This window comes from Astatotilapia calliptera, chromosome 23 (assembly GCF_964374335.1).
Source record: "Astatotilapia calliptera chromosome 23, fAstCal68.1, whole genome shotgun sequence".
NCBI classification, from domain to species: Eukaryota; Metazoa; Chordata; class Actinopteri; order Cichliformes; family Cichlidae; genus Astatotilapia; species Astatotilapia calliptera.
In genome coordinates this window covers 41,581,954-41,596,191 of record NC_137443.1, presented here as the reverse complement: position 1 = coordinate 41,596,191, position 14,238 = coordinate 41,581,954, and the positions used below count along the sequence as shown (strand labels likewise).

The 14,238-nt window shown below is 48.5% G+C and overlaps 1 protein-coding gene across 2 annotated transcripts in view; it reads right to left on the bottom strand.

Annotated features, from left to right (window-relative positions):
• The window catches only part of fam184aa (family with sequence similarity 184 member Aa), an 84,928-nt gene that overhangs the window by 8,871 nt on the left and 61,819 nt on the right, over nucleotides 1–14,238 (bottom strand). Inside the window, exons 20-23 of one of the 2 annotated variants that reach the window (XM_080297485.1) lie at nucleotides 7,284–7,430; nucleotides 7,003–7,120; nucleotides 6,137–6,241; nucleotides 231–1,142 (exon numbers count right to left, since the gene is read on the bottom strand). In XM_080297485.1, the coding sequence (XP_080153611.1) occupies nucleotides 771–1,142; nucleotides 6,137–6,241; nucleotides 7,003–7,120; nucleotides 7,284–7,430 (742 nt within the window). In that variant the 3' untranslated portion in view covers nucleotides 231–770. Of the gene's footprint in view, nucleotides 1–230; nucleotides 1,143–6,136; nucleotides 6,242–7,002; nucleotides 7,121–7,283; nucleotides 7,431–14,238 lie in introns of those variants that run through there. The other variant, XM_080297486.1, reaches the window with a different exon arrangement.

The window sequence follows — 14,238 nt, the reverse complement described above, 5'->3', positions numbered from 1 at the left end:
TCCCAGTGATTTCTAATCAACGGCCGCAGCAAACAGAACTCCTTCATTTGTTTGTCCACTGCCTTCTGTGGAGAGAACAAAGCCCAAAACTATTTCTTATTTCTTTCTCTTTCAAGTTTTACATTTGCAAGTTGCTGCAAAGCTTTCAAAGCAATCATTTGTTTGCCTCTTTGCTTCACTCCCAGTTTAAAGTCCCACTGAGACTGATTTGTAAGTGCACTGTCTCCGGGTTGGTTCTCATCTTTTTGTAAAATATTTTTTACGAGGATTTACAGTGCATTTCAAAGATGATTCTGTCTTTGATTGCGCCACATTGAGAAAATGAAAAATGTGATGTTAATGTGCGTAATGTATCAAAAAGAGATTACATGTTCATTATTTTTGGGTGTTGACCCCGATGTAATGGAGCGAGGCTGCAGTGTTCCGTGAAATGAAAAGATCAATGCTGCACTCGTATTAGCTCGGGCCTAAATTAAAATGATAAAAAGTAGAGAACAGAAAGAAAAAGAAGTTGTCTCTCATATTTCATCTCTGGACATTGTCAGAACAAAAGGAAAAAATAGGAGTAACAGCTGGTCCATAAGTGCTGATCAAATATAAACCTCACCTCGGTTGAGGGTGAGGGGGTGAGGACAGAAAGGAGGGAAACTAAGAAGTGAGGTGAAAGATTGGGATAGTGGAAGCAGCAGCAGACATCACATAATTCACTGCTTGAATATGTGAAGTGAAGGTGAACGGTGGGCAGCAGTAGCAGAAATGCACTTTAGTTCTCACCTCCCGAAGCTCTGCAGGCCCTGATGCTGCACCACAGATTCCTGAGGATGAGGAGCATGAGGAAGAGCAAGGCTTGGCATGGGATGATGTGGAGGATGAGGAGAAGAAGGAGGAGGAGGAGGAGGATGCTGAGGAAGAGGAGCAGGAGGATAAGGGCTGAATAGGGGAAGGGGTTTCCTAAGTCGGGGGAGGGATCTCTGGAGGGGGGAGTTAGGAGGCGCAAAAGGGCCTCCTGATCCTACCTCCTCCACCTCCCGTCCCTCCTCTTCCTGTCCTTCATGAGTCATGGTGGGAGGGCTGACGAATCGGAGAGCTGAATGGCTAGGAAAGCTGGTGAAGCGGTGATCTGATTGGCTGCCTGTTTTTGACTACAGACACACATAGAGAGGCGAGACATGAATGCCGGCTATCTTTAGCTAACTCAGATCAAACTACTAACTGGTTTTAACAACGTGCCTGTCATGCTGTGTAGTTTCCATGGTAACCAAAGTGGTTAAAGCTATTAGCATCATCTCAGATAATGACCTTTAACCTAAACTTGCATCCCTGCCTAAGCAAATCCAGTGAAGAGCAGGAGTAAAGTGCTTATACGCATCTTTCAAATTCCAGTCTACTAAGTGTGATCAAAAGTTCTGTGATTCCACTCATAAAAAGCGGAAATCTTACCTGATTTAAAATGAACTGTGATCCTCTTCAAGGAATCTCCTCGTGCAGGTCTGGACTAACTCCAGTACCATTCCTGGTATTTTAAGATTACGTCCTATTCGATTCAGGTATTAATGTTGGATCTCTTCCACTATATCAGTTTCATTTTACGACAGAGGGAGTCCAAACTAACTAGTGTCATACAAAGTTTGCATTGGTATGGCCAATAAAACTGTTTTCAGTGCACTTTGAGTGGGTATATTAAGGTACACCATGTTTTTCTCCCTCAGATGTGTCAACACTGGGAAAAAAAGAGAAAAGCACGCTCCTGGTGTTGGTTGTGACCTGATGTACCACATCTTCTTATAGCTGGAGACCCAACTCATCACCAGTGATGATGTTCATCCAAAAAGGTTGGTGAGTTTGACACAGAAGTTGAGATTTTTGTGTGCAAAAAAATTGCAGAGACCACAAAGTGGTCAGAACACGGCACCCAGTGATCTAAAAGTCCAAGTTAGAAGTAGACCAGAGGTGCACAGTGGGAGAGCAGGAATATTTCATCTGGGATGTGTGGCTTTTATTTTTTTGTTTGTAAAGCTTATAGAACTTTTTGATCACCACCTTGTATTATCTTACCTGGAAGGACCGCCTTCCACATGGTAGGGGAATACAATACAGTTTGTGGCAGCTTTTGCTAACACAACCGTCAATCTTTTTTAGATTTTTAGTTATCGTCTCTTCAGAGATTATGCCTTAAAATGTTTCAACATACACTGATCAGGCATAACATTATGACCACCAGCCTAATATTGCATTGGTCTACCCTTGAATTAAATCCAGTAAGTGGTGCGGAGGGGCATCCACGGATTGGACTAGTTTGTCCAGCATTGGTCCAGAATTTGGAGGCCAAGTCAACACCTCAAACTTCTTGTTGTGCTCCTCAAACCATTTCTTCTTTGTGGCAGGGCAGATTATTCTGTGCCACAGCCTTCAAGGAATACTGTTTCCATGAAAGGATGTACACGGTGTGCAACAGTGGTTAGGTAGGTGGTGCGTGTCAAATTAACATCCACATGGATGGCAGGACACAACGTTTATCACAATGTTTCCCAGAAGACTGTGTGATTGCCCAAAGCATCATCATCACCATGATCACCGTGTCTGGTCAACAAACTGTGATGCTCCGACGCCTTTCTGTCAGAATCAGCATCAACTACAGTGGGGCAAAAAAGTATTTAGTCAGCCACCGATTGTGCAAGTTCCCCCACCTAAAATGATGACAGAGGTCAGTAATTTGGTCAATAACAAAAATACAACTCAATACTTTGTAACATAACCTTTGTTGGCAATAACAGAGGTCAAACGTTTACTATAGGTCTTTACCAGGTTTGCACACACAGTAGCTGGTATTTTGGCCCATTCCTCCATGCAGATCTTCTCGAGAGCAGTGATGTTTTGGGGCTGTCGCCGAGCAACACGGACTTTCAACTCCCGCCACAGATTTTCTATGGGGTTGAGGTCTGGAGACTGGCTAGGCCACTCCAGGACTTTCAAATGCTTCTTACGTAGCTACTCCTTTGTTGCCCGGGCGGTGTGTTTTGGATCATTGTCATGTTGGAAGACCCAGCCTCGTTTCATCTTCAAAGTTCTCACTGATGGAAGGAGGTTTTGGCTCAAAATCTCACGATACATGGCCCCATTCATTCTGTCCTTAACACGGATCAGTCGTCCTGTCCCCTTGGCAGAAAAACAGCCCCATAGCATGATGTTTCCACCCCCATGCTTCACAGTAGGTATGGTGTTCTTGGGATGCAACTCAGTATTCTTCTTCCTCCAAACACGACGAGTTGAGTTTATACCAAAAAGTTCTACTTTGGTTTCATCTGACCACATGACATTCTCCCAATCCTCTGCTGTATCATCCATGTGCTCTCTGGCAAACTTCAGACGGGCCTGGACATGCACTGGCTTCAGCAGCGGAACACGTCTGGCACTGCGGGATTTGATTCCCTGCCGTTGTAGTGTGTTACTGATGGTGACCTTTGTTACTTTGGTCCCAGCTCTCTGCAGGTCATTCACCAGGTCCCCCCGTGTGGTTCTGGGATCTTTGCTCACCGTTCTCATGATCATTTTGACCCCACGGGATGAGATCTTGCGTGGAGCCCCAGATCGAGGGAGATTATCAGTGGTCTTGTATGTCTTCCATTTTCTGATGATTGCTCCCACAGTTGATTTTTTCACACCAAGCTGCTTGCCTATTGTAGATTCACTCTTCCCAGTCTGGTGCAGGTCTACAATACTTTTCCTGGTGTCCTTCGAAAGCTCTTTGGTCTTGGCCATGGCGGAGTTTGGAGTCTGACTGTTTGAGGCTGTGGACAGGTGTCTTTTATACAGATGATGAGTTCAAACAGGTGCCATTCATACAGGTAACGAGTGGGGGACAGAAAAGCTTCTTACAGAAGACGTTACAGGTCTGTGAGAGCCAGAGATTTTCCATGTTTGAGGTGACCAAATACTTATTTTCCACCCTGATTTACGAATAAATTCTTTACAAATCCTACCATGTGAATTCATGGATTTTTTTTTCACATTCTGTGTCTCACAGTTGAAGTGTACCTCTGGTGCAAATTACTGACCTCTGTCATCATTTTAAGTGGGGGAACTTGCACAATCGGTGGCTGACTAAATACTTTTTTGCCCCACTGTAGTTTGAGGTGCAGTAGATCATCTTTTGGACCACACAGGTCAGACAGCCTTCTGTACCCAATCATCAGTGAGCCTTGGCCACCCATGACCCTGTTGCTAGTTCACCACTGTTCCTTCCTCGGACCATTTTTGATAGATACAGACCACTGCAGGCTGGGAACACCCCACAAAAGCTGCAATTTTGGAGATGCTCTAACCTGTTCGTCTAGCTATCACAGTTTGTCCCTCGTTAAACTCGCTCAAATCCTCACGCTTGACCATTTTTCTCCTTCATCAGCTCGGGGGACAAATATTCACTTGCTCCCTGATATTTCCCACTAACAGGTGCCATGATGAAGAGATAATCAGTGTTATTTACTTCAGCTGTCAGCGGCCATAATGTTATGCCTGGTCGGTGTACGGCGAAAAGTACATTTCCTCAACTGTCACTGGACGGCTGTCACAAGGGTTTATCATATGGCCAAATGCACAATGCACTAGATTACATATTATAACAAGCAGCAGCAAAACCTCATTAATATATTTTCTACACACTGGCATTGCAATATTTTTGTAGGGGATCAACCAAATATGTTTAGCGCAAGTCAGCAAAGAATGCATGAAAAAAAGAGCATAAATTAAAATATAGGCACAGAGTAGCCTTGAATAATCTCTCAGTGTTCCCTGAGGGGACTTGCTGGAGAGAGAGAGCTGCTATCTTCCTCACTTTCTTGATATCCCCACTAGTTGGCAAACTGAGAGATTTTCCAGTCCTACACATTGGAAGCTTAGACGTGTGAGCGAAGGACTGAAGATGCATATGTTATTCAATATAAACAACCCACAGCGAGCAACACAGGCACGATTAGGAGGAGGAGGAGGATGGAAATGAGGAGACGATGAGCTGATGTTATGATACTGAAATCAAGTGTTATTGTTCTTGAATGACTCAAACTGAAGCTGTGACAGCTGTGTTCACACATGAAGGATGATGAGCAGCTTTGTACAAAGATAACAGTTATCATGAGTCGTGTGCAATGGGCACCAGGTTTCAGGAAGAACGCTCAATGGCGCTCAGACAACAGACGAAAAAATGGGAGCATAAAGAGGAAGACAAGAAGATTACACAAGCACACGGGCCGCAAACATTCTTCTTTTCTTACAGCTGGTAGCAGAACAATGCGTGAAGATAATCAGGTACAATAGCAACACAGAAGGTTTTAGTGTCCTTGTGCTTTTCTCTTGCTGCAAATCTATTTCTACATAATAAAGAAACATAGTTTATATGGATAAATTATGTTTGCTACCCTCATTAGGCGGGATAATGATCAATAACTTCATCTGGCGGCTGTAAACAAAGCTGGGTAACTATGCCAAGACGCATGCAGTTACTGCCCTGGTGTTTCTCCAATCCTCAGCCTGTTGGATGAGTTGATTCATTGCAGAGTGCAGCTCACCTTTACAGGTTTCACTGGTTTGAATTTATGACTCAAGGGGATTACTTCCATTTATCTTCAAGGATGATCTCAGTACATTTGCACTATATATCATATGTTGGGTGTTTGAGTATGTAATAAATGATAAGAAATATGTGTTTGGTACGTGGATGTGGGTCTTTACATTCTCTGGAGTTCATACAGTGTTAAAGATAGATCCTTACAGTAAAACACTCAGTCATACATTTAAGCCGTTTTCACACATGCACGGCAGGCCTGAACTTTTCAATATCAGCAGTGGGAACGGCATTAAACAGTGTTTTCTTTTTAACCCGTGTGGTCCTTGTTTGTGGCAATTAACTAAATGCAGGCAATTATCTAGAGAGTTAAAAGCAAGCGAGCAGGCATCGTATGTCCTGCTGTGCGCTACATGTCAGAAGGGACCACCAGAGTTCATGTGTGAAAACGACTTAATACTTACCGGGTAAACAGGTGAAGCAGATGACTTCAGCTGTACAGAAGTTTGGTATGCTGTAAGCCTGAAGCATCCACACCATTCACAGTGAAAAAAAGCAGTGTGGAATGAGCCCACTCACCTTAATAAGAGGGTTGATGACACCGACATTGGCACTGGAGTTAAAGACCTTGTTGAATCCCGTCTCTCGGTTGACCAACTCCAGCTGGTAGAACTTCTTGTCATCCTATATAAAAAAATGACAACATGTTGCAGTCAAACTCCACCCCAATCAAAACACACTCCACTATTCTTCTGTCTGTTTGCCAACACACATTTTTAATAGTCACAGTTTCATAAAGTTTGCATTCCCTCAGTATTTTCAACTAAAACTACACCAAATCAATAATTTCTTGACTCACTGTCCTGCATTCGAAGGATAAGCAAGCGCACATACACGATCCTGTTTACACACATGGATTCATAATTTAAAGAATAACAAAGTGAATTGTGGATCAGCATCTTGAAAAAAGTCTACTGAGATCCCGACTGACACACAGCAGAACCACAAAGGGTGGTTCCACATTAAGACTTCATGAAGTTATCAGCAGCATGCTGCAAAGACACAGGTCCTCCACAGTGCCTCGAAGGGCCACGCACAAGGAGTGAGAGTGAAGAAGTAGAGACATCGCTCAAACCGAGTTCTGCTTATCAACATTTAACTGCATCGCAGGATCTTTATCAAATCCCAAAGACGCAGCTTGCTCGCTAACTTTTCTTTCCTAAGTAAACAACATCTGCTGGTCGAGACCCTTACATGCAGTCAGATGAAGGAACTTTCAAAGAAATACATTTTTAACCCTGAGAACTGTTGACTGTTTGACCTCGCTTCCAGCGATTAATCCTTGATTTAGACTTTCTCACGAACTGCATGTCTATTTTTCAGTTTACTCCTCAGAGACTATCCCATGCCAAGATCTGGACTCATGGACCCCCGCGTCTACTCACCACCAGCTTTTTGACCAGAGCTTCTCTTTCAGTCACCATCTCTCTGAGCTCTGCGATCACATGCAGGTCTTCTGGTCGGCTTTCTCTGTTTCTTAACTTCTCCTCTGTGCCCTCCAACCTGGACGCACCCAGGAAACATTAAGAGTTAAATAAACAGGAACAAAGTGTGGCACCAGAGAGACAAAAGGAAGACAAAACAGAGACAACTTTGATCTATCTTGAAACAGTAGCAGCCCAAAAGAGCCACAGAAGAGGTTTCATCACACGGTTTTATGTCTTACAGTATTTGTAGAGCAGAAATCTTGTCTTTGAGGACCTCCTGGGCCTTGTTGAAGTCAGCCAGCATGATTTGTGTTTCTCTCTGATGGATTGCATTGAGCTCCCCCATCTCTCGCTCGTGTCTCTTTGCAAGGTCTTGTTCATGAGCTCTGCAGCAAAGACAGAAGTCATAAATGAATAAATCATTAGGCGAACTTTTCTGCTAGATGCATATTTCCTAAAGTGCCACCAAGTATCACAAGTTTACACTTAAATAATAATCACTTTGGGACTTTTCCTCTGCCTCTATACCAGTACATTTAATTTCCCGGAAGGGGGACCTGTGACATTGACATCGCATTTCAGTAAATTATAGAGGCCGACAGCAAGATGTGCAGCTGCAAAGTGAACTCTGCTGGGACACAAAGCACAGCTGGTACAGGGAGCATCCGGTCCCTCAGTGCTTACTGTGTCAATGTCAGAGTGTTAATTTATGTGTCTGCAATCTAAGTTAAAGAACGTAATGAAGAGTGTGCTTCATTTACATATGGGGACCATTAGAATTAAACTTCCTATAAGAAATGTGAAGAAGCAGAGCCAGGGTTACTGGCACAGGCTGCCAACGCTTGCACGAGTAGCGGACGAACATCCGTCTTTAATGGCTGTGGTTTTGCTTTCACATTTTCTTTTTAGCATCACTCACTCATTAAAGTAACTGTTTTTACAAGCTTAACACTGGACAGTAGCACTCAAACCACTAGAAAAGGGCATTTCAGCAATTCTTGAGGAATTTTAATTTAAAAAAAACTATCCTAATATAATTAGTGTTTTCTCACATTGGGGCAGACAAATATGACAGAAAGTCTGTGTTACGAACAACAAATTAAGCTTGAAAGACGCTGACATTTACCCTGTTGGAATACTTCATTAAAGCTGGAGAAGCAAACATAGTCACAGTGGTCTTTAGGTTATAAAAAAGAGCACGGGAGTCAAAATGCGGTAGGCAAAAGACTTTGTGGCGTTTTTCCACGCAAGAAAAATGAAACCAGTGCACGAGTGCCTTAACTTGCATTCTAGCCACCAGATGGCGACAGTGGTGGCTACAAAAAGACTGGATCCTACAGAAACGATTAGTTATGTCTATAACTTCTGTTCCCTGAAGGAGAGGAACGAGGTACAACACATAAGTATGGGATATCACGCCCTCGCGTGTCCTGGCTGAAGAAACCTTTATTCACGCCTTTACGGCAGATGACGTGTGATGACACGCGCAAGGCCCCGCCCGCACATATAGCCGCTGCCATCACCGTCATCCCTCAGTTCGATAGCCGCTCTTCACCGAGCCAACTGCTCAGTGGGGCCACCCTGTGTTGTACCTCGTTCCTCTCCTTCAGGGAACAGAAGTTATAGACATAACTAATCGTTCCCTTTCAGTCGATTCACTCGGTACAACACATAAGTATGGGACCTATATACACGCCCCGCAGAGCAGCCACCGAACCGGAACGGGACCACCACATCCTTAGTGAGTGGTAGACCCAGCAGAAAGGACAGCATGAGCCACCGAAGGGGCTGTAACGTCCAACCGATAAAACCGCACAAAAGTGTGCGGCGACGCCCAATTAGCCGCTGCACAAATATCAGCCACAGGCACCCCTCTAAAAAGAGCCCATGAGGTCGCCATCCCCCTGGTGGAATGAGCTCCCACCCCGTGGGGCAACGCAAAACCTCCGGTGCTGTATGCCAGCGAGATAGCTTCCACAATCCAGTGGGACAGCCTCTGTCTGGACAGAGCTCTACCTCTATTCGGATTAGCGAAGCAGACAAACAACTGGTCACACAAACGCACATCCCGAGTGCGCTCAATGTAGGTGCGTAGCGCACGCACCGGACAAAGAGAATGCACCCTCCTCTGCTCCTCAGATTCAAAAGGAGGGGAGCAAAAGCTCAGCAACTCAAACTCCATTGAACTATAAGATGCAGGCATGACCTTGGGAAGATAGGCGGCATTCGGACGCAATACGACCTTGCGGCCATCAGGAGAAAACTGTGTGCAGGCAGGATGCACAGACAGCGCATGAAGGTCCCCCACTCGCTTCGCCGAGGCCAAAGCGAGAAGTAATGCGGTCTTATACGAAAGAAGTTTCATATCTACCGACTCAACGGGTTCAAACGGAGGGCCACAAAGGGCCTCCAGCACCAAAGACAAGTCCCAAGCCGGGACACTGGACTTAAGCACGGGCCTCAGCCGGCGAACCCCTTTCAGAAAACGCACGGCGAGGGGATGCGCACCTGGTGTCACCCCGTCAAAACCGATATGACAAGCAGATATAGCCGCTAAATAAACCTTGATCGTTGAAAACGAAAGGCCTTTATCCAACAGCTCCTGCAGGAATGTCAAAACATCCACAATAGAGCACTGAAATGGGAGAGTGTGGCGGTCCTGGCACCATCGCTCGAAGGCTCGCCATTTGTAAGCGTACAAGCCTCTAGTAGACGAGGCCCTGGCGCTCTGAATCGTCGCTACCACACTAGGTGGCAGACCCTTAGCAACCAAGTTTAACCTCTCAGCAGGTAAGCATGAAGGTGCCACAGATCCGGGCGCGGATGAAACACTTCCCCCCCCCGCCTGAGAGAGGAGATCCCTGCGGAGAGGAAGCTGCCAAGGACTTGCTGCAAGCAGGCTGATTATTTCTGCATACCACGACTTCGCGGGCCACCAAGGGGCCACCAGGATCAGAGAGAGGGAATGCCGACGCACCCTCTCCAGAATTGGAGATATCATTTCCACTGGGGGAAATGCATACAGGAGCACGTCTGGCCATTGGTGCGCTAGCGCGTCCAAGCCCAAGGGTGCATCGTGGTCGATTATGGAGAAGTACAGGGGGCAGTGAGCATTCACCCTGGAAGCAAAAAGATCTATTTGCGCCTCGCCAAATAGATCCCAAATCTGAGCCACTATTGAAGGGTGTAACCTCCATTCTCTCACCAGAGGACCCCCCCTGGAGAGAAGGTCCGGCCCCAGGTTCAGGTGGCCCGGGACATGGGTGGCTCTTAGAGTCAGAAAATGAACACTGCACCATAACAGCAGAGAGCGAGACAGCTGCAACAGGGGAAGAGAGCGTGTTCCTCCCTGCCTGTTTATATAAGACACCACTGTTGAATTGTCCGTCCTGACTAAGACATGCTGGCCCTGCAGGACTGGACGGAAACGCTTTAGAGCTAAGAACACTGCCAACAGCTCTAAGTGGTTGATGTGCAGCTGGCGCTGAGCCGCGGACCAGATCCCTCTCACTGACGCACCCTCGCACAGCGCTCCCCACCCACTTAGGGAAGCATCTGTGGACACCACCTTGCGAAACAACACCCTCCCAATCCGAGAGCCCTGGTGCAGTAGCCCGGGCTCCCTCCAAGGACGGAGAGCTAGCATGCAAGACGCAGTTACCGGCAGCCTCCTCCGGAGGTGACGCGAAGCACACAAACGGTGAGAGAGAGTCCAGCGTTGAAACGCTCTCATTTTCAACAGCCCAAGCGGCACTACGGCGATCATAGATGCCATCATGCCCAACAAGCGCAATATCGTCTGGAAACGCAGTCTGCGTCCCAGCTGAAATTGAGCGAGGCAGCGATGAAACGCGGCCACTCTGTGCTCTGACAACCGTGCGCGGCTGGAAAGAGAGCATATGTCCAGACCGAGAAAAGCGATCTGTTGACCTGGGATTAGCGAGCTCTTCTGAAAGTTCACAGAGAACCCCAGTGTCTGAATGTGTGACAGAACCCGCGACAGCTGCGTCTCCGCCTGTTCTCTGGAGCAAGCCACGAGAGCCCAGTCGTCCAGGTAGGCCAAGATGCGGATGCCCCTCTTCCTGAGGGGCGCTAGCGCTGCCTCGGCACATTTCGTAAAGGTGCGGGGAGCGAGCGACAGCCCGAACGGCAGCACTAGGTATTCGTAGGCTACGCCCTCGAACGCAAACCTCAGAAACTGCCTGTGTTTCGGGTGTATAGCGACATGAAAATAAGCATCTGTTAGATCGATTGTCGCAAACCAATCTCCCGGGCCGACTGCACTCAGGAGCTGTCTGAGTGTTAGCATCTTGAACCTGTACGTTCGCAGGTACGTGTTCAAGACTCGCAGGTCGAGGATGGGACGAAGCCCTCCCCCTTTCTTCGGAATGACAAAATAACGGCTGTACCAACCTTTGTCCGTCTCCGAAGCGGGGACCACCCGTATTGCTCTCTTCTGTAATAGCGCCTGTATTTCCTCTCTGAGTACCAAGGCTGCCTCGGGGTTGACAATCGTGTTCACGACTCTTTGGAAACGAGGCGGCTTGACCCGGAACTGCAACCGGTAACCCATGGCAACGGTTTGCAGCACCCACGGAGAGGGGGCGCAAGCGCGCCACTGAGGGAAGTGAGCAGCCAGCCGGCTGGCCTGCAGCACTGACGGCGGGGCGCCGTCGCCCCCCAGTGTGTCTGCAGGGGACTGCATCCCCTGCCTGACCTGGCTCATTTCGCCTGCAGGTTGAGCATTTGAGATTGTTTGAGAGTAAACAACACTCTTTATTGATTGCAACATGGGAACATGTACATTTATACATTTTGTTGGGTGCACCTTTTCCGGGGCATAACAATGAAAAACAGCGGGAACACTCGATGTGGTCGCTTGAACATTCAACACATCTGAACCGTGTGCAGGGGTTATGTGCTTGGGAGACCGCGATAGGGAAGTGCAGCGCCTTCTGGGGCTGACAACCTGAACAGAACTTAAGCGGCACCTCTTGTGCGGCAACAGAGGGGTAAGAGCAGCGTCTCCCTGCGTCTCCCGGCCTTTGCCCCAGGCCGACTGGCGTGGAGCTCGGGCCGGAGTACGTGCTCTCGCCGGCGGCCCTCCCACTCCAGCAGTGGGCGCCGGTCTCTTGCCAGCTGTCAGAGGAGCGGCGGGCCTGTGAGAGCTAGCAGTGGGCTTGGGCTGGGGCTGGCGTCTGGGGATGATGTCGCGCAGAGCTTCCGTCTGCTTCTTCCTCAGATCGAATCTAGCCTGAATGGCTTCAAGTGAATGTCCGAATAACCCAGCCGCAGACGCTGGTGCGTCCAGATACACAGCTCTGTCTCTATCAGGGACGTCGGAGAGGGTCAGCCACAGGTGCCTCTGCGCCACCACTGTCGAAGCCATCCCTCTGCCCAGGGAGAGCGCTGCACAGCGAGACGCACGGAGGATGTAATCCGTGGTGACTCTAACCTCGTTAAGAAGAGGTGACAGCGGGCTGTCCTCCGGAACCAGCGATCCAAGCTCCGCCAGGCACATTGCTTGGTACGTCTGGAGCATGGTGACGGAGCTCATGGCTCGAGCGGTGCCGGCCTGAGCCCGATAAATCTTCTCCAGCTGCGAGGCCGAGAATCTGCAGTGCTTGGACGGCAGAGTTGCGGGGCCACCGACACCATGGTTATGGGACGGGGCCAGATAAGCAGCCAGAGACGGCTCCATAGGGGGTGGGTTAGCTAAACAAGCTCCCTCGGCGCCGTCCAATTCCATGTACTGTCCATAGCCGGGCACAGTGACGCGGGTAGACAGAGGTTTGTCCCATGACGCTGTTAGCTCGCAGAGAAAGTCTGGGAACATGGGGAGGCAGTTTTTGGCCGTCGCGGTTTGCGGGTTTTTTCCTTCCACCGGAGCCCGCAACGGCTTCCGAGCTGGTGGAGGAGAGGGCCAGTCCACCTGCAGCTTCTCAGCGGCACGGCGAAACAGGGAGAAAAGAGAGGTGTCATCGTGGCCGACCGGCGCAGCAGCGGCGGCATATTGGGTCGACAATGAGCTCTCCTGCTCATCCTCCGACAAACCATGGATGTCCAGGCCGATGTCCAGCACGTCATCGTCTTCCTGGGGAGCGCTGGCGGGCTTCAACCCAGGCTGAAGCCCGTCAGCGCTCCTGCATGGTTCCGGTCCGTCATCGGCTAACCCGTCAACGTATTCCATGTGGTCAGCCCAGCTAATCGCGGGGACATCGACCTGAAAATTTTCGTCTTCGGACTCGGACGAAGCCGGGGCTCCAGACTCGGAAAGAAGAGGGTCATGCCGTGCGACAGCCGAGCGTCCCAGCACTCTTTCCACAAACGTCACCCGTCTTTCCAGGGTCGAGCGTCGGAGCTGGCGACAAAACGCACAAGCTTCGGGCTCCGTCAACGCTCTCCTAGCGTGGACGATCCCCAGGCAGACAGGGCAGGCATCGTGCTGGTCGCTGTCGTGCAAAGAGAAACCACATCCCTGAGGACAGGGGCGAACAGAAGATTTCTGCTTTGCTCGCTTCGGTTTGGAGTCCATTCCCAAAACGCAAAGCGAAACGCTGCACAAGAAAAACTTGAAAATAGCGCTCCGCGGGCAGCCTACGCACCAGCTGGGCGGTGGAGGCTAACACCAACAGGGGCAGTTAAGCTAGGTTCAAGTTGGCAGACAACGGAGCTAACTAGCAGTAGCTAGCTAGCCCAACTCAGCAGAGGTGTTCTCAGCGAGGTGAAGAGCGTAAGAACTGAGGGATGACGGTGATGGCAGCGGCTATATGTGCGGGCGGGGCCTTGCGCGTGTCATCACACGTCATCTGCCGTAAAGGCGTGAATAAAGGTTTCTTCAGCCAGGACACGCGAGGGCGTGATATCCCATACTTATGTGTTGTACCGAGTGAATCGACTGAAAGGGAACCTGTGGTTTGTGTGTTGACCTCTATAAACATTTTCCTGCTGAGTTTATGAGCCAATTTTGGATCTTATTAAATAAAAAATTAAGTCTGTTTTGTAAATCTTGATCATCCCATGTTCCAAAACGGAGGATTATCTGGGCTATGCTGATTGGCTAGCCACCTGTGACTGACAATGAGGGTATAATATGCAGACAGACCAAGCCCTGCTCCAAACCAAGATGGCAATTAAATACCATGAATGTCTTCATGGTAGCTACATCCATCTTTTATACTGCCTGTCGTAAAG